The sequence below is a fragment of the Madurella fahalii genome (assembly GCF_045866475.1).
Source record: "Madurella fahalii IFM 68171 DNA, scaffold_2, whole genome shotgun sequence".
In the NCBI taxonomy this organism is placed as follows: Eukaryota; Fungi; Ascomycota; class Sordariomycetes; order Sordariales; genus Madurella; species Madurella fahalii.
This window is the reverse complement of record NW_027263972.1, coordinates 4,406,629-4,424,877: the sequence shown is the minus strand read 5'-3', so window position 1 is coordinate 4,424,877 and position 18,249 is coordinate 4,406,629. Positions and strand designations below refer to the sequence as shown.

The 18,249-nt window shown below is 57.5% G+C and overlaps 5 protein-coding genes across 5 annotated transcripts; 2 read left to right on the top strand and 3 right to left on the bottom strand.

The window, feature by feature from the left end:
* Window positions 1–410: 410 nt before the first annotated feature.
* Window positions 411–3,544, bottom strand: OSH3 (Oxysterol-binding protein 3; the record flags this gene model as incomplete). The annotated part of the gene is made up of 3 exons (XM_071059476.1): window positions 411–3,234; window positions 3,299–3,375; window positions 3,509–3,544. 3 exons carry the CDS (start codon window positions 3,542–3,544, stop codon window positions 411–413), a joined length of 2,937 nt encoding a protein of 978 aa, XP_070915577.1.
* A 991-nt stretch (window positions 3,545–4,535) lies between these two features.
* SPT6 (Transcription elongation factor spt6) lies at window positions 4,536–8,964 on the bottom strand (the record flags this gene model as incomplete). The annotated part of the gene is made up of 4 exons (XM_071059475.1): window positions 4,536–4,804; window positions 4,860–8,469; window positions 8,529–8,717; window positions 8,791–8,964. 4 exons carry the CDS (start codon window positions 8,962–8,964, stop codon window positions 4,536–4,538), a joined length of 4,242 nt encoding a protein of 1,413 aa, XP_070915576.1.
* Window positions 8,965–10,752: 1,788 nt separating this feature from the next.
* STE7 (MAP kinase kinase (MEK)) lies at window positions 10,753–12,242 on the top strand (the record flags this gene model as incomplete). Its single annotated transcript, XM_071059474.1, has 5 exons — window positions 10,753–11,034; window positions 11,097–11,254; window positions 11,314–11,845; window positions 11,906–12,095; window positions 12,148–12,242. The coding sequence occupies 5 exons, from the start codon at window positions 10,753–10,755 to the stop codon at window positions 12,240–12,242; spliced, it is 1,257 nt and encodes a 418-aa protein (XP_070915575.1).
* A 774-nt stretch (window positions 12,243–13,016) lies between these two features.
* MFIFM68171_04053 (uncharacterized protein) lies at window positions 13,017–13,958 on the bottom strand (the record flags this gene model as incomplete). Its single annotated transcript, XM_071059473.1, has 2 exons — window positions 13,017–13,695; window positions 13,828–13,958. The coding sequence occupies 2 exons, from the start codon at window positions 13,956–13,958 to the stop codon at window positions 13,017–13,019; spliced, it is 810 nt and encodes a 269-aa protein (XP_070915574.1).
* A 503-nt stretch (window positions 13,959–14,461) lies between these two features.
* On the top strand, window positions 14,462–17,873 carry MFIFM68171_04052 (uncharacterized protein; the record flags this gene model as incomplete). The annotated part of the gene is made up of 3 exons (XM_071059472.1): window positions 14,462–14,536; window positions 14,638–16,579; window positions 16,639–17,873. 3 exons carry the CDS (start codon window positions 14,462–14,464, stop codon window positions 17,871–17,873), a joined length of 3,252 nt encoding a protein of 1,083 aa, XP_070915573.1.
* Window positions 17,874–18,249: the final 376 nt, after the last annotated feature.

Sequence of the window (18,249 nt, the reverse complement as noted above, 5' to 3'; positions counted from 1 at the left end):
AGTGCAAGGTGAGGAAAAAGGAGTGAGGTTTGAATAGAAAGGGTCTAGAGGCAAGCTGGAGAGCAAGCTGGAGAACTGCCCCAAGGGACTACCGTGTGAGAGAGGAGCAGATGTGAAATAACGATGCAGACAGGGACCGCTTCTCGTAAATGCCGTCACTGACGATGGGCAAGGGGAGAGAGCTCCGGCAACGGCGGCCGGCAGCCCCGCACCAACCCGCGATATCCGTCGGTGGCCGATAAGATGGACCCTTTCCCCTGCCCCGCATCGTCTTCCGGCCCGCTGGACAGACTCAAAGGCCGATCCCTGCTGGCCGATCAAGCTGCATTCAACCCTTGTTTGACTGGAATGCATTTCTAAGAAAAACCCATGCTTATATACACGACGGTCCTAGATTTAACCAACCCTTGCTACCCAGCAAAGATATCAACCACGCCCGGCCATTGCCCCCGAGCCCTCTCCTCCCAGTATCCCTCCTTCCCGCCCTTCATCCGCCAGACCTCCTCCCCGTCCTGCCCCGTAGCCACCTTCACAAACCACTTGGGCTTGTACTCCTCTCCGTTCTCCTCCATGACCTTCCTCCTCTGCCGTTGCGCCTCTTCCAACTTGACCTTCCACTCCTCCGCCTTGTCCAGATCCCCTTGCTCCGCCAGCCGCTGGTCCGGCCGCAACCGGCTATCCGTCGGCGGCAGCTTCCCCTTCTCAAGCGGTGTAATCTCATTCAGCCCCGCCGCAAATGTCGTCAAGCCATACGTATTTGCCGCGTTGTCCACCAGGCCCCCAACCCTCCAAATCTCCTGCCCGCCGGGGCTGGCCTTCAGCGCGCCGGTCCACGTGCCCGTCAACGATAAGCCGGTATGCGCCCCGTCCGGCCCAAAGATCTCCACCTGCACCTCCTCGCCCCTCCCCCCAAACACCCCCTTGGACCGGAACTCGATGGCCGCTTTGGCCCCGGTGCTGTCGTTGCTCACATGCATGCTCCCCACGGGCTCGACGTACTTCTCGCCCATGACCACATTCCTCAAGAAAACCGTCGCGATGTTCCAGCTATAATGCTCGTCACTCCCGTCCGGGAGCCTCAGGCTGACCCTCACCCGGCCCTCAGTCGTCAGCTCGGCACTCTTGCCCCAAAACTTCTGCGTCGGCGCCGGGCTCTGCGAGAAGGACCAGTGCGCGCTGTCGGCCTGCATGGCGAGCCGCACGGGCCGGTGCGTCACCTTCTCCACCAGCAGCCTGAACCCGCCGGGCACCTCGGCCTCGGACCGCAGCAGCTCAAACGTCTCGCCCAGCAGCGGGTTGAAGGGCTTGCGGATGGCGCGCTCCTTGGCGCGGCCGTTGCTGAACTGCGAGACGGCGAACGCGGCGATGCGCGCGAGGCGGTCCTTGGCCTGGGCCTGCTGGGCGGCCGCGTCCAGGAGCTGGGCGTACTCGAGCTGCTCGGCCATGCGCTGCAGCAGCGAGGTCGGCTCGTTGGCTGACACGGGCATGCTGATGGTGCTGAGGTCCTTGCCGACGTTCTTCCGGACAAACGCGATCAGGCTCGGCGGGAGCACCTTGGCTGGGGGGATCGTCCTGCGGCGCTCGACGGCGTCCGTGATGGGCAGGGGGGCCAGGGATTTTGGCTTCGCGGGGAAGAGGCCGGCGGCGCCGGCCGCGGTGTGCTGGAAGTCCTCCTCGTCGTCGATCGACGATTCGGAGGAGGACTCGTGGATGGATACTTCCTCGACGTCCGAGGCTGGTGTGTCCTCCTCGCTTTGGTGGTTGATGATCATGAGCTTGTTCTGGGACCTCTCGGTTTCGCCGGCCTCGGCGTCAAAGAACTCGTCGACCGTCGAGGTCGATTCGATGCTGGTCCTTGGCGCCGCAGACGCTTGTGCCGGCGCCCGCCGGCGCCTGTTGTTGTTGAGGAGGACCGAGAACTCGACAACCACCGAGTCCAGGTCGTTGAGCAGAGCTGCGCAGTTGTCGTAAGTATTCCGATCCTCCGGGAGACTCGTGTTCGATTTTGAGCCGTTCGGAACCGGCGTAGCATTGTTAGATGTGGGGACAACTAGCGACGTGCTGCCGGCCGCCGGGAAGGACGTCGGCGTCATTGGAGTCGAGGCGCCGCTGGCTTTACGCTTCCAGAACGAACGCTTGTCCTGCTGCGGGGCGAAGTAGCCATCCGAGTCTTCCGGGACCGTCGGAGTGGGCGACGAGAGATACGGGGAGCCTTGGTTGTTGGGCGTCTGCTTCTGCGCCGCCATATCCTTAACCAGCCGGCGGAGGGCGTCTCTGGTCCCTACGATCCTGCTGACGAGCGCCTCGACCTGCTGCCACTCCCTGTCCTCCTCTTGCTGCGTGTTGGCGATAGGCGCAGCCGCCGATGCTCCAGGTACCTCGGGCACGGGCTCGTTGCCAGCTGTCTCCAATCCCCGAGCAATCTTGCTCGCGCGCTCCAGAGCGCGGGCCCAGTCGCCGAATTCTTTCGCGTTTGACGCCTTCAAATGCCAGACCTCGGCTCCAGAGTCGATCGTGATCTCACGCCGCCTCTCATCAGCCGCAATGGCGGCCAGACTCAGAGGGATGGCGCCCCTGAGCGCCGACGAGGTGCGATTGTGGTAGTACGACAAGGTACAGGTGGTGTAGTCGAGCGAAAAGAAACGGCGAGCATAGCCCTGCCCTTTCTTGCGTCTCCTCTTTAGTAGAACACCGACGTGGTACGAACTCGGAATGCCTCCGTCGCTCCGGCCAGCGGTAGACAATGCCCTACCCCGGGGGTGGTGGCTGTGAAGGCTGTCGAGGGATTCCGACGGGACGGCCCCGAGACGCGGGCTGCTGTGCTTTCCCAAGCTTGTCCTGCTGGCACTGGCAATCGGGCCGGCCTGGAGATTGGGGAGATGGCGCGCTGTCTGCGGCGGGTTGCCAGTCGGGTAGGTCAGGAGGACAAAGGTAGCCGTCTTGGATGTCTGCTTGGAGAAGGTGTTGTCGAACACCAGGCCGAACATGCCACCCTGGGTGACATCGTAGGTGCCTACGGACACCTTGTCGGCCTCACATTTGCCGTGCCATTTTATCGGGATGAAGCCCTTCTTGGCGAGCTGGTCCTGAGCGGTGCTGGCATCTTTCTTGGTGAAGAGACCGGGCTTCGTCTCGGCAACGCCTTCGGTGTGCTGGTCGGGGGTGCCAAGCTCGTCAGCCTGAGAAGCGAGGGTCGTAGCGCCGGTTCCCGGATGTTTAACGATGGCAAAGTTGCTGTGGTAAGTAAGTAGTGTCAGCGCGTGGTTGTCAGCGTGTTCGTACAGCGCGGCCAACTTACATTGACTTCTTGTGTGGCTGAACGCTCCAGGAGATAGTGTGGCCAGCGTCGACCTTGACCCATCGCACAATATAGGCCTGTTTTGACGAGAATGAGTCGCAGTTAGTAATTGCAGGAATCGCGAAATGGGCGCAGTCTAGTCTGAAAAAGGGGGGGGGGGGAGACGAGAAGAAAAAAAGGCTTTGTCGAGGGAGAGAGAATTTCGGGTACCTTGCTGTGGATCTCTAGTTGTTCAATGCCTGCCATGGTGCAACTCCTTTGCGCCCGCGGTTTCTGGCGCTCGTAAAAAAATAAAAGGTACAGCGCAGGTGTCAATTAGAGGGTCGCAACGTCACAAAAACTTCATAGAACAGCGGGGCGACGGCCCGTTGCCAGTAATATCCCCGCTCGCGACCAGAGAACAAGACAAGATGATCCGTACAGGCAAAGATGTGAGAATACTGGAGGGATCGTGATGTCTGTGGAGGTGTATTTTACAGCAAGGCGAGCCTCGAGGGAATGCGCGTTATGCCGCCTATGGGTACTTAATGACCCGTGACAGTTGTGGCTTACCACCCCTCGTGTAAGTGGCTGTTGCGGCGGGGCTCCCCAGCCTCTCGCAATGCCTGCCTCGAGCCTCTTTGATTTATGCCTCGGTACCACGGTACCTAACGTCAGGCAGACCTGCAGTCCGAAGGTCAGAGAGGGGGCATTGGTCAAATCAGCCTCGTACAGTAAAATGTCTTCATCAGGCGTATTGCAGGCGTGGGGAATCGATTATTTAGGCAGCATACCGAATTCTGCCTGGCAGGGGTATCGCTCTCTCCTTGTAGTGTCGTACTATATGTATGTCAGATCGCACCTGGAGGACCTTGGCCGGGTCCGTAGGAGCGACGACGTTGGTAACATGCACTTGGCCGCCCAACATGGTTGGAATTCTGTATGGTGCAGGCAGGACATGGGAGAATGGGGGGGAGAGAACAGAATAGCCATGATTGCTTCAATTTCGAATTTCAATATCTGAGCTCGAACTCCATTATTGTTCAAGCCTCTGCCTTTGCCGAGTATCTAAACACACAAATTCGCCCGCATTTGCCGCGCTCCGTCTGGCTGGTGTGACGGGACTCGGCCAGCCATAGCCGGCCGTGCCGGTTCCGGCTTCTTGACTGGACCGTCGAGGCGTTCTCAATAGTTCCGAGTTGCTCCTAACCGAACACGAACCCCATAATAATGCTCCACAGTCCGGATCCATCCCTTTTCAATGTCTTATCCCCCCTCCTGATTGCATCTTGAGCATCTCGCTCTGGTACCGTAGCTTGAAGCCGTTGCAAAGCGCCCGCATGTCGGGGTATTGGCTCTTGAGCAACTCGTATGCGTGCGGAATTACGCGTACCATCCACGCGTTTACCCTCGAGCTGCGCGACGCCTTGAAGCAGAGGTAAAAGTATCCCGGGTGCTTGGTGTCCAGGCAGAAGGCGTACGTGGACCGGTTTGGGTTGGCGTCGATGTATGTCGTCAACCACTTCTCTGCAGGTACCTGTTAGATTACAAATCCAATCCAAGAGAGGCCGCCGCTGCTTACCAAGATCATTGCGTGATCCCTTCTGGAACTTCTCGTGCTCCATGAGTTCCTCCACCTTTTTGGCCATGGCCTTCACATGGTCCACAATTAGTTCGTCCAGATCTGTGTAGCTGTACTTGCTGCCGACCCGAAGCACCTTGCCGACCGAGAACTCGTTCTCCTTCTGCAGCTCGAGCACGTCGATATGCTGATACACTCCGTCGGCGACCTTCCATGTGATGGCCAGGTGGTCGTTGCCCTTCGAAGACGGCCGGATGACCACTTCTCCGGCTGGTTGGCCGCCCAGATACTCTTCGGCTTGAGTGCTGTTGAACGGTTTGAACAGCGGGTGCTTGATGACCCTCTGCGTACGGCCCGTGACCTTGTCCTTTTCCCGCAGCGCCTCCCGGTCTTCATCCTCAAGCTTGTAATCCCACTGCCCGCGCCCGTAGTCAAAATGCCTCCGGTACGGCCGTCGTAGCTCCTCTTCCCGCATGGAAAGCTTGCAGACAAAATCTTTCCGGTTAATGTCTACTATCTTTGCTTGGACAGTCTGCCCAACCTGGAGCATGTCCTTGACCGAGTGCCGGTATGACACCTCATGAGACTCGATCCGGCCCTCGATCCCGCAGTCCAGCTTGACAATGGCAAAATCGTCCTTCACGACGCGGACGTTGACCGGAACGATCATCCCCTCGCAGAGAGAGTCCCTGGTTTCACCCGTGAACATGGTGAAGATCTGGTCCGTACTGAGCACGGCAAAGTTCTTCCGAAGCTCTTCAAAGGGGCCCACCAACTCGGCTCTGATAGCCTCCAATGTGGCTCGCTTGCGCTGCTGGTATTCACGCTCAAGCTGATCCGCGTACTCGTTAAGGATGAGCTCGTTGACCTTCTCCTGCTCGTCCTCCTTGAAAAGCTTGCGCACCACCGCGCCGGGTCCGTTCTCGTCTGTCTCGGCCTGGACGTCTTCCTCGTCTAGCCCAAGCGCGTCTGCCGCCACCTTGCGGGCTAAGTCGTAGTCTTCGGGGTGGATACGCGTGTTGTCCAGCGGATCTGAGTCGGGATTCGTCGCGTCGTACTCAATATACAGGAAGCTGGCGCAGTTGTTCCACACCCGGGGCCCGAGAACCGGGATTTTGTGCCGTTCTGGGTCGCCCACCAGCTCATCACGCGAATTGACAACGCCGCCGTTGGCGTTGACGCCCTTGATGAGCAGCTGCGCCTTGCGCGGCCCGAGACCGGCGACATAAGGCAAAAGATTGCCCGTGTAGGGATCTCCTATCGCCTCGTTGATATCCACGCCGCAGAGATTGACAATGTCTACCATGGCCGTCTCCATGTGCTTGTACAGCTTGTCTTGCGGGAGATACTGCTGATACGGGTGGATCAAGAGCGACGTGACGTCCTTGCCCAGCGCTGCGTACTCCTTCATGGGGTTCTGCATATATTTAGCCAAAGCGATGCAATACCTGGTCAGCGGGTTCAGAGTCGGATGTTCTGCAACCGCACGGGGGCTGTCCTTATACAGACGGGCCACCTCGTCGTTGACTATCAGGACCTCGAGCAAATCGCTGCGCAGCTCACTGGTGTCAGGATCCTCGTACTCGGGTCCCATAAGGCCTTTCTCGTTGATGATACCCTCAACATCCTTGACCAGCCGGTGCGTATCGGCCGAGAAGCCCGATATGCCCACGATATCAGGGTTCCTCCGCCGCACCAACTCGGCGAAGGCTTCCCGTTGGCTTTCGTCCCGCGCCAAGTTGACAAATTTGCCGTGCTCCAGAACCTTGCCGTCTTCCTCCACCCACGTCCAGCTGACGGGGTCGCGGTTCGGATCCCCCATACCATTGGACAGAGTGAGAACGCGCGGTGTCGTACCAAGAATCATGCCCTTGGGCTTGAGAGGCGCCTGGTCGAGCCGCTTGAAATACTCTTCGCGGCACGTCTTGAGCAGCTCTTCTTGACAGGCCGTCCGGAGCGAGTCCTTCACGCCCTTTGCGATGATCTTTTCGAGCTTGCCAAAGGCCATGTCCAGCACCCTCTGGCGCTCCGCGTTCCACGCGTCGGCGAGTTCGCTGAAGTTGTCCGACGCGAATTCGCTGTAGAGCTGTCGCCGGAACTCGCGCTCGTTCTCCAAGCTAAGGCGGACCTCGACAAGCCCCTCTTCCTCGGCCTTCATCATCTTGAGGAAGATCTCGGGTCGGACAGCCAGGTCCCTGATGGTATGGTTGACGAGGTACTTGATCTCATAGTAGGGATGTGCTTCGTCGATCTTGCGAAGGCCTTTCTCTGTCCGACGACAGCTCACGCAGCCCATCGAGTAAAACTGGATGCGGAAGTGCTTGCGCATGCGCGGGCTGACAAAAAGCTCATCCGAATACATCTGACGAGCAGCGTTCATCACCTGCTCCCCGGTAGGGAAATCGGCATCGACCAGGGAATCGGCAAGCTCCATGGGCGGCTTGGCATCGTCATCTGAAGTCACCTTTTTGCCTTCGCGGAGGGCGTTTTGGGCAAGGCGATCGGGAGAGATGCCCAGGGCGCGTACGAAGTTGTAGGCATTCGACCTTCGGATGCGCTCGAAGAGAGCCGTCTTGGCGCCAGGCCGCTTGATCTCCTTGGAAGCACCATCACTCATTGCGGCAATGTCCTTCAGCTGGGCAGAGTACTGGAAGTTCAGGTAATCTTGCAGGTCTTGCAGCTCCTCCAGTGTCGCGGCCTGCTGAATCATCTCGTCGAGGATTTCGTCGCGGGCGCCCGCCTCCTTCAGCTTATCATAGGACCTCTCGAGGGCGTTCCTCTTCTCGACCAGCGACCTGAATTTGATGTCGAGCTCCAGAATGCGCCACAGATCATCCTGCGTCAGCAGCTTCTCGGCGTCGAGGGTATAGTCATTGTGATCGTGACTGTCCGGATTGCGCGTCTTGGTGGCATGAATGAGGTAGTCTCTGCGGTGCTGGAAGACGTAGGGGACTTCAACCCCGTCAATAACAAAAAATTCGAGCACCTTGCCGATGGCCTTGTTGAACGGGCCGTGAAGATCGGCACGCAGCTGCTTCTTCGGCCACATGAGATTCGTGATCCACCGCGCCTCCTCTTTGAAGTACTCGGCCGACGTCTGTTGTTCTTTGAAGGGCTTGCGATCGAGCTGGAACCGCTCTGGGTCATCGATGATACGGATCTCGTTATCCTCATCCGTGAGGAGCTTTTCCTTGAGCTGCGACGGTTCAAAGACATCTTTGAGCTCGATTGTCTGCTCCTCGCGCTCGCGGTCACTCTCCTCTTGTTCCATATTCAGAGCCCAGTAGTAGTCTTCGCCGTTGCCGAAAATGGCCTCCATGTCTTCGAGAGCGTCTTCATCCAGACCAGTCGCACCGCTGGTAACGGCCTTGTCCCTAGGTCGGGCAACCTCGATATCAGCTTGGCGCTGAATGCGCTCCTCGTCATCCTCGGGGTAGTCGTCTTCGATGAAGTCGTCGAGATCGTCGGCCTGCGCCCGGTGGCTCGGCCGGCCGTAGGGCCTCTCGTCACCAATATCTTCGTCATCGTCGGAGAAGATGTCTGCAAGTCCACGGCGCTCACTTCCCCGGTCTTCGTCCCGATGGCCGCGCTTAAGGCGCTTGAACTTGGTCTGCAGCCAAGGGTGAGCGCACCGACACATGTCACACACTGCGCGCGGGTCAGACATACCTGGGCCTGGGATTTCCGCTCCCACTCTGGGTTGGCCTCGCCGATGAGGTCGAGATCCTCTTCATCGAGCTGTTCTTCCTCCTCGCGCTCGGCCCTACGGCGCTTCTTCTTCCTGCGGCGCTCGCGCTCGTCCGAGTCATCGGCCTCTTCCTCTTCTTCATCTTCGTCTACAATGAAACCTTCGCGAATCTGCGGCCAAACACGGGTTAGAAACTTTGCCACGCAGCAACGGGGCGGCGCACGCGGGGAGGGACAAGCATACCCTTCTGGCTTCCTCCTCATCGTCATCGTCTTCGTCCTCCTCGCTAGAGTCATCCAGGATGTTATTCTTGTCTCTAGGGCGGGACTCGCCAGTCTCCTCATCAAAAGACTCATCATCCTCTTCATCGTTGAGCTCGGCCTCGCCATCGATCAAGTCGCGCATTGAGTGGCTCATCGTGGCTGCTTTTCTGCGCCGACTCGGATGTGATGAAGCGATTGACGAGCTTTGCTCCTTGCAGCGTCGTCAGATGTCGCGCCAACCAATGGTCCCAACGGATTCGTAAGCTTTGGGAAAACGGAGAAAGGGAAGCAAGCAGCGAAAGCGTGGGATGTCGGACGGGTTTATAAAGAAGTGAGAAGGCTGAGCCACAGTCAAAGATGGGAAATTTTGGGGCAAAGACAAGAGCGGCACTCTCGTGTGGCACGGGACGCGTTCAGCCTCGCCCCGTCCATTAGTCGCAGTGGCCGAAACGTAGCCCGTGCACCTAACAACTCCGGCTCCCAAGGACCTGGATAAAAGGCCCCTCCCACGTACCGAATCAAACGACGGGACAGCCTTAGCCAGACTAAAAAGGCCACCATGTATAATTAGGTGGCAAGTGAGCAACTACTGAGACTCTATTTGTGTTTTGTGTTTTGCCTCTCGCTTTTCTGTTTTCCTTTATCCATTTCATGTCTTCGTCCTTTTCTGGCTGCTCATCGGGTACAAGAGGCTCCAGAAATACAAAGTTACCTACGTGCTGGGGCCGCTACGAAAGGGAAAGGAACGAGCCATTGCCCCCAAACAGCGACTTGTTCGGCTATGCACTGAGCCATTGGTCAAAATGACTGTAAGGTCAGGTAGTCACCGTTGTCTGCAGATGGGCGACGAACCATGGCTTACACACCTTGTGCAAGGCCTAGCACCCCACAGGCCCGATTTGGTGGGGTAGGCCGGGGCAAGGGTGGAGAGGACTCTCCGTCATCACGGGCAGACTTGGTATCGGAATCGTCCAATATGCGAACCTAAAGCGGACATCGATAGTCAAGCTCTGTAGTCATTAACCGACTAAAACGGGCAGGCTGGAGATGCTTCCTTACCATCCTCAAGATATTATAGACATTTACGAGAAGCTTTTTTCCACGGGGGTACCCGAAAGAATGTACCTACAAGAATCCCTAATGGGCTATCAGCCGTATTAGACCACCAGTATGGACTTTGGAACGAAATCAGCAGTAATAAGGCATTGATCTAACGGGCGCCCTGAGCGCGCATCCCGTCTTCTGCAAGCGGCTGCTGCAAGCGGGGACCTGGAGTGGTCGAAAAGCATGGACCAACAGGCATACCCAAGCAGCCGCCAACTATCGCACACGGACACCACCCAACGACCCCACATTGACTGACCATCGGCAACAACCCAGCTCAGGAACCTTCCCACGTCGCCCCAAAAATTTCGAAAGGCGCGCTCTTTGTTTCCGCCTGCTCTTCAAGGCTCCGTTGTATCCTTATCTCCCGGTAGCGGCTTTCAGTCGCACGAGTGTGTTTGTGCTTCAGTCAGCGGGCTGCTGCAGAGCGCCGCGAGTGTTTGTTTTGCCGACGCCCGAGTCACAGTACCCCGTTCTTGCAGACCGCCGGTCGCCCGGTGTCTCTTCCGCTCTACGATATCAGATTATCTACCACAAAGCTGCTGTCTTTCTCGGTGGAATATCGACTTCTTTTGTGTGCTCGACGTGCAAGCGAGAGGCGCGCTTCTCGGCTGTGCTTCTCAAACACCCCTCGCCCCCTCATCAACCCCTGCCCCTGACGACGTATCTGGAACCCGCCCAGGCCTCGAGCCCAAGCCAAAAACCGCGACACTTCCGCCTCCGCCAACCTACCACTCTCCCTCAGGGAAGGCAATCGGCATAGGCACACCGCCAGTTGGATTCGTCAAGACTCCAGCGTCCTCCGGTCTAGGGCCCCGCATCTTCATAGCTGCCCGCCATGGCTGACCCATTCGCCCCGCGCTCCATGAAGCGCAAGAATGTCAAGGGCCTCGCTCTCAAGAACCCAACCCCGAAACCTCCTCCGACCGCCGAAAATGCCCGTCTGGGCCCTGCTCCGGGGAGAGGTGATGACAATGCGGCACAGTTGGAGATTGGCATCGAGTTCAACTTGGACCTCAAGCCCGAGGACCTCGAGATTATCAAGGACCTGGGCGCTGGCAATGGCGGTACCGTCAGCAAAGTCAGGCACATCCCGACAAACACAGTCATGGCACGAAAGGTTGGTTGCGCCGACATGGAAACTCACTACGCTGCCTTGGGCGTGCGCTAACCAGAGACCAGATCATCCATGTCGAGGCGAAAAGAGAGATGCGCAAACGTATTGTTCGCGAGCTGCAAATCATGCACGGTTGCCATTCCGACTATATTGTCACATTTTACGGCGCCTTTCTCAACGAGAATAACGATGTCATTATGTGCATGGAGTACATGGACGTCGGGTATGTACCCTCTCGGGCGGTACCGGCTTTGCATATCAGCACTAACCTGCTCTTGACAGTTCCCTTGACCGCGTCTCACGCGTGTTCGGGCCCGTTCGGGTCGACGTCCTGGGGAAGATAGCAGAGGCAACGCTCGGCGGACTCACATACCTCTACGCAAAGCATCACATTATGCACCGCGACATCAAACCCTCCAATATCCTCGTCAACTCTCGAGGTTCCATCAAACTCTGCGACTTTGGTGTCTCGGGAGAGCTCATCAACTCCATCGCCGACACGTTCGTGGGCACATCTACGTACATGGCGCCCGAAAGAATCCAAGGCGAGAAGTATACGGTCAAGTCGGATGTGTGGAGTTTCGGCCTGACCATTATGGAACTGGCCATCGGCAAATTCCCCTTTGCTGCAAGCGAACAGCTATCTGATGCAGAGAATGCCCCTGCCGGCATCCTTGACCTGCTTCAGCAGATCGTGCACGAGCCGGCACCTAGGCTACCCAAGAGCGATGCTTTCCCGCAGATCCTCGACGACATGATCCAGAAATGTCTGTACAAGGAGCCCGAGCAGCGGCCAACGCCCCAGGAGCTCTTTGTACGTACTCGTTCAACGTTCCCGCTTATTTGACAGGAAGAGTACTGACAACAATCCCAGGACCGCGATCCGTTTGTACAAGCTGCCAAGAGAACTCCAGTCGACTTGAGAGAGTGGGCCTGCGGACTGATGGATCGGGACAACCGCAAATCCCATCTGGCTCCCCAGCTCTCCCCGGCGACCAAGGAGCTTCTGCGCTCAAGTGACTCTCCAACCTATCTAACCCAGACAGATCAGACACCCACATCAGGTGAGATTCCCAACTCTGGGATTATAATGTCATATCCTGACCAACATTCCAGCGTACCGAGCCGATCACCGGCAGCACGCCGCGGATCAAGCCAACTTGGTCGCTCAAGTGGACCGGCTGTACATCCGGGATTGGGACCACGAATAACCATCGCGAACCCAATTCCCGAGCCTCGTCCGCCGCTCCGCAGGAACAGGGAGCGCGGAGAGCAAGATCTGGGGCGTACGAACCTTCCGAGGGCGGACACGGCGATTTTCTCCCTGCCGATCTGATCAGCCCCTCCAAGTGGGCCCCTCCCACCACCTCCGCTTCGAAGGCTCATAACGGAGGAACTGAAGAAAGAGACTCATGGTCAGGCAGCGGCCCGGTTGTCATCTAGTAGACCGTACTAGCGCCTGTCTTTCCGTGCCGCGGAAGTCTCGTGTGAGAGGGTATTTCCTTGAATGCGATAATGCTCAGCTTCCTTCACGTCTATTCTCCTTTTTCTCCACCTCAAATCTTTCCGGCGAATTTCCCCGGCCGCTCTCGGCCACACTCCCCAACCCACACCACCGCCTCTTCGATTGCGCTCGAGCATTCCAGCATTTACCGGCGTCACCGTGTCTCGAATTTTTCCCCGTTTTCCTCTACTCTTTCTCCTATGAACCGCGAGGGTACTTTGTGCAAGGAAACTGGCGATAATCACCACTCCTGGAGGCGGCAAACGGTGCTTCACGATATAAAGACCTGACGGAGGAGGCTGTGGGACAGCGACGACTTGTGTATGGGGTTTCTCTTGTAGGTAGTGAAAATCAGATGCCTGTCGTGGAGGATCTTGCTTCGATTTGGGTATATGGCATATTATTCTAGGTTATGCTAGACGAACATGGACCGGCTGCTGGGCGTAATTACTTGCTTCTTTGCTTGCTTGCTCGTTTTCTCTCAGAACAATCCGTTCTCGAGGACGTCGATTAGCTCATCCAATCGCGATATCACCAAGTCGGTATGCTCGTGATCAGCCAAGTGCCGGTTGACGTCGTTGACCAGCAGCACCGTCTTGGCGCCTGCCCGACGGCCCGCCGTGATGTCGTCGATGCTGTCACCCACCATGATCAAGCCGCTGGCGTCAGCGACCTCCTCCCCGGGCTCTGTCTGCAGCAGGCCGTCGGCTCCGTCCTGCCCGCTCTCGGGCCGGTGCTGCTCCTCCCCGTGTGCTGGCACCCCGGCTTCGCCCGTGCCTCGGCGCAGCAAGCCCCAGCTGCGGGCAATGTGCAGGATGCCCGCCGGGTCCGGCTTGGCAGGGCGGAAGTCGCGCGTCACAATGGGTGAGAACACGCTCCCCGCGAGGAACTTGCTCAGGAGGTTGTTGACGGGCGCGTCAAAGTTGCGCGTGCAGATGCCCTTGCGGACGCCCCGCGAGTCGAGGTAGGCCATGAGCCGGGCCAGCCCCGGTTGTGCGACCTGCTTGAGCATGGCGGTCCGCTCGATGTTACGGATTATCTCCATGGCGCGGTGCTGTTGCTCGGGAGTCGGTAGGCTGTAGACGTGCTCGAGGATGTCTTGGCCTTTGGAGATGCCCAGGGCGTTGCGCATCTCGGCGAACATGTAGGTTTGGGGCTCGCTAGGACGGGTTGTGTTAGTGGACTATGTAGGAAGATAAGGCTGCTGCTGTGTAAGACTGGATCGTCGGATGTGCACTGAGACGTTCTAAGGGTACAACGAGACGGGAACACGGGATCAGGACATGGCTCACCATAGTGTACCATCAACATCAAAGACGATCCCCTCCAACTTCCGTGTCTGTGGGCTGGGTGTGAATGGCCGATTCAACGGCGCAAATTTCCAGGGCGCAGTGGCAGACATGGCGGGAAAGAATCTGCGCATCGACCTCGCCGCCTCCGGTTCCAATGGCACACAAGTTTTTATATCTTCCACGCCCCGCAAAGGTGCGATACACTTTATTGCCGAGCTTGGTTATTCAGCAAACCAGGATCGTCGAGGAATTGCCCTGGATTGCCGAGCTAGATCTCGATTGAGCACTCAAGAGCCCCGCCCCCACTGAGTGGGTTGTACTGTACATGCTTTTAGGTCTGCGACGTCACCTCACCCCCACTTGTGGCAGGACAGCGTCCGCCGAGCCCCAGCCGTACAGGGCTTAGTACCGTGTCAGTTGGGAGCCGCACCTTTGGGTTCGAGTCTGGGCCAACCAACAACAACAGACGAACCCTCATCTCGCTCTCCATCCTGAACCTTCTCACCTTTGCTCCGCATTTCTTTGTGCGCCCCGCCCGCAAAGCAAAGCCGTGGCTTTCGAATCCTCTGGCATCAACCGGGATCTCGACCATGCGCTGAAGGACATGAGAACCGATTAACTGAAGAAAGTCGAGATGAGCTCGTCCAGCTCCCCGACACCCACACCCTCGACGGCCCAATGGCCCCCGCAACGGCCTTCAAAAAGAAGTGTAAGTTGGTTAAGTCCATATGCCCTGTGCGGCAACGCGCGAGATGTAGAATTGAGTTCTCCGATGACGCGTCTCTGACAAGAGCATGTTGTACTCTGCAGAAACTGCGCAATGGCAGCTTCATTATTCCCGCCACGGGCGAGCGCGTGCGCCGTGCCTTCACCCTCCGCACTTCGAGTTCGCGTTCGACAGAGACCGATGATTCCGCCATGTCGGCCATCACGCCTCTCTTCTCGCGTCGGTCCGCGTCGGATAAAGTACGCCGTGCAGCGCAAACCCTCTACCAGCGCAGCGCCCGCGTCCTCGGCTGGCTCGACTCGCCTGTGGGCCATGGCGTACTCAAGTGCACCCTCGCGTACACGCTGGGCAGTTTGGCCACTTTTTGGGCGCCCCTCTCGGATTTCTTGGGCAGGCCTGACGGCAAGCACGTGGTGGCTACCCTGACGGTGTACTTCCACCCCGCGAGGTCCATAGGATCCATGATCGAGGCGATATTGATCGCAATTGTGGCCGTCGCCTATGCCGAGATCATCTCGCTCCTGTCCATGGCCACGTCCGTCTTTTTCGGCGACGTTTTGCACATGGTCCCTGTTGCACACGCCGTGGTCTTGGCAGTCTTTATCGGAGGCGGCTTTGGCTTCATAGGATGGGTCAAACAGAAAATGAATAATCCACTGGTCAATGTTGGCAGCACGCTCGCGTCGCTGGCTATCATCGGTATCGTCACCAAGGAGACGGCTGTGTTAATGAGCGACTTCTCGGGCCAGAAGATTCTACAAGTTCTCAAGATGCTCATCATGGGCATCACAATCACTACCGCCGTCAACCTCTTGGTGTGGAGGCAGTCTGCCGTATCCGGGCTACGTCAGTCGATGACCAAGGCATCCGTCTCCCTGGGGGATATGCTAGCCCTGATCACCCGAGGCTTTCTGAGCGGATCAGAGGAAGACCTACTATCATCCGAATTTTCCGAAGCCTCGTCTACGTATTCTTCAGTCTATCTCCAAATGACCAAAAATTTGCGCGAAGCAAAGTTTGAGCGCTATTTCCTCGGCTGGGAGAAGATTTACCAGCTCGACAGGGCAGTAGTAAGATCGATGGAGACGCTGGCGCAGTCCATTGGCGGGCTGCGGAGCGCGGCGAATTCGCAGTTTGCCCTGCTAAAAGAGCCCATGGGGTCATTTGCGGACGTTATGTGTCCCACGTCCCCGACTTTCTCTCTATTCTCGCCGCCGCTAGAACGGACGCTATCAAACACCCTTAGGAGCGGCATTGACCGACTACCGGTTCTCTCTTCGATTGATGAGATGTCAGAGGAGAGCACCGAGGATGAGAGGAGTCACGCCGCGGCAAGACGCCGGTCAGACGCCACGGCTGCAAGCCTACCCCCCGCGCAGCATCCCTCAGAGATATTTGAATTCTTTATTGCTCTGCTGGGCCCTTCGATGAAATCGCTAGCATACACGCTCTCCGAGATCCTCCGGGATCCGCCGTTTGGATCGGCGCCTGACTATGAGATAACCGTCAACGACCACTTCCGCCAGAGTCTCACGGATGCTCTGACGCTCTTCAACAGGGAAAGAGCAAATGCGCTTGAAGAACTATATAAGAAGCTTGAATTGGACCGCAAGAGACCCCAGAGCGTCCAGGCAGATTTTGAAGAAGTTGCGGCCGCCTGCGGTCATTTCAGTTTCAGCCTGCAGACGTTCGGGGAGGAGATGCAGAGATATCTGGACGTGTTGGATGATCTAAAGTTTGGCAGCGAGTACAGAAGGCGGAGCTGGCACTGGATGAAGTGGTGGGCGAACGGCGACCATCACGGCCGCAAGGCTGTGGCCCTACCATACGACAACGCCGAGCGTGAGGTTTTAATCAAGCCCATCAAGAAGACTGCGATGCCGAGGGGGATAGCTGCTGAGTTGGAACAGAGGAGAGACACATTCGCGTGGGAAGTTGCTCCACCGAAGACCAAGGCCAACAAGGTCGTCGCCACTCTATCCCAGAGGCTTCTTCGGCTGTTGAGGAAAGTCGCACGGGATGACAGTGAGAAACAGCCCTTGCCACTCTTTACATGACCCCCTTGCATTCTAACATTGAGACAGTTCGGTTTGGCTTGAAAGTCGGGGCAGGAGCCGCGCTTTGGGCCATGTTTGCGTTCATTCCCCAAACCAGGGACACTTACCGGCATTGGAGAGGTGAATGGGGCCTCCTGTCCTTCATGATTGTATGCTCCATGACGGTCGGCGCTGCCAACACCACCGGCTGGTCGAGGTTCTTGGGGACGCTAATGGGTGTCACTGTGGCCGGGTTGAACTGGCACTTGTCTCAACAAAATGCCGTCGCCCTCGTGTTTCTCGGAGCTGCCGTTGCCTTTGGGAGCTTCATCGTCATCATAGCGTTGGGGAAGGCTCCGATGGGTAGAATCACGCTGCTGGCGTACAACGTAGTGACGTTATATGCATACAGCATCTCCCAGAGAGTCGACGACGACGATGACGACGAGGGCGGGGTCGACCCCATCATCAAGGAGATTATCCTCCACCGCTTCGTGGCAGTGACAATCGGCATCCTCTGGGGATTGATCGTGTGTCGGTTGATATGGCCCATCTCGGCGCGCAGGAAGTTCAAGCAAGGTCTCAGCATGCTGTACCTGCAGATGGGCCTTATCTGGAAGCGAGGGCCCCTTGCGATTCTCCTGCGGAGCGACTGCACTCGCTCCTACCTGCGGTCGGGCGAGCAGGCCGCGCTCCAGAAGTACGCCTCGCGGCTCGACGCCCTCCGCAGCAGCGCGGCTTCAGAATTCGAGCTCCGGGGCCCGTTCCCCTCGGAGCAGTCCAAGCGGCTCATGGCCTGCACGACCCGCCTGCTTGACGCCTTTTATGCCATGTCCCTCGTCACGCAGCGCAAGGGCCGCCTGACCGACGGCGAACGCGCCCTGCTGATGTACACGGCCGACGAGCGCGCCATGCTGTGCGAGCGCATCTGCCACGTGTTCCAGGTGCTCGCGTCGTCGCTGATGCTCGAATACCCGCTCACGGACGCGCTGCCGAGCGTTACGAGATCGCGAGACCGGCTGCTGGGCAAGATCTTCCAGTTCCGTAAGGAGCATCAGCATCACCATGCTTCTGCTGCCGAGTTCAACAACGGCGGGGCGAGTAGCAGACGTGGGTCCGGGTTTGGGAGCATGGCGCACCTCAATGTCGAGGAGTCGGATTATGCACTGCTGTACGCTTATGCCCTAGTTACTGGGCAGGTGGCAGAGGAGTTGAAGGTGGTTGCTAAGGAGATTGAGGGTTTGTATGGGGTGTTGGGGGAGGAGGCTCTGTTATTACAATAGGAAAGCCATGAGTCTAAACTGGGTGATAGATATTAGGATTGGATACCGGGAAGGGGCTTTCTGGCGTTGGAAGGTCTCTTATGTTTTTATGTCTCTTCGTTACGATCTGGACGAGTAGGTATGATTAAGAGAAGGCTTTACTGGATAGAAGGTTCTGGCTGGGGAGGTGTTTGGTTACCTGCTGTGTATAGTAGCTGTGTGTGGAAGTATCTATGGGCTAAAACCAATAGGAAAAGGGAGAACGGCTTGATTATCACAAATAGCCCACCTAGGATATTTCAAAGAGTAGCAGTCCGGATCCAAACCATACGATGGATAGCGGCAGCAAATGCATCTTTACGTTAGGCAACCCACACAACCCTAACCCTTAGCTTGG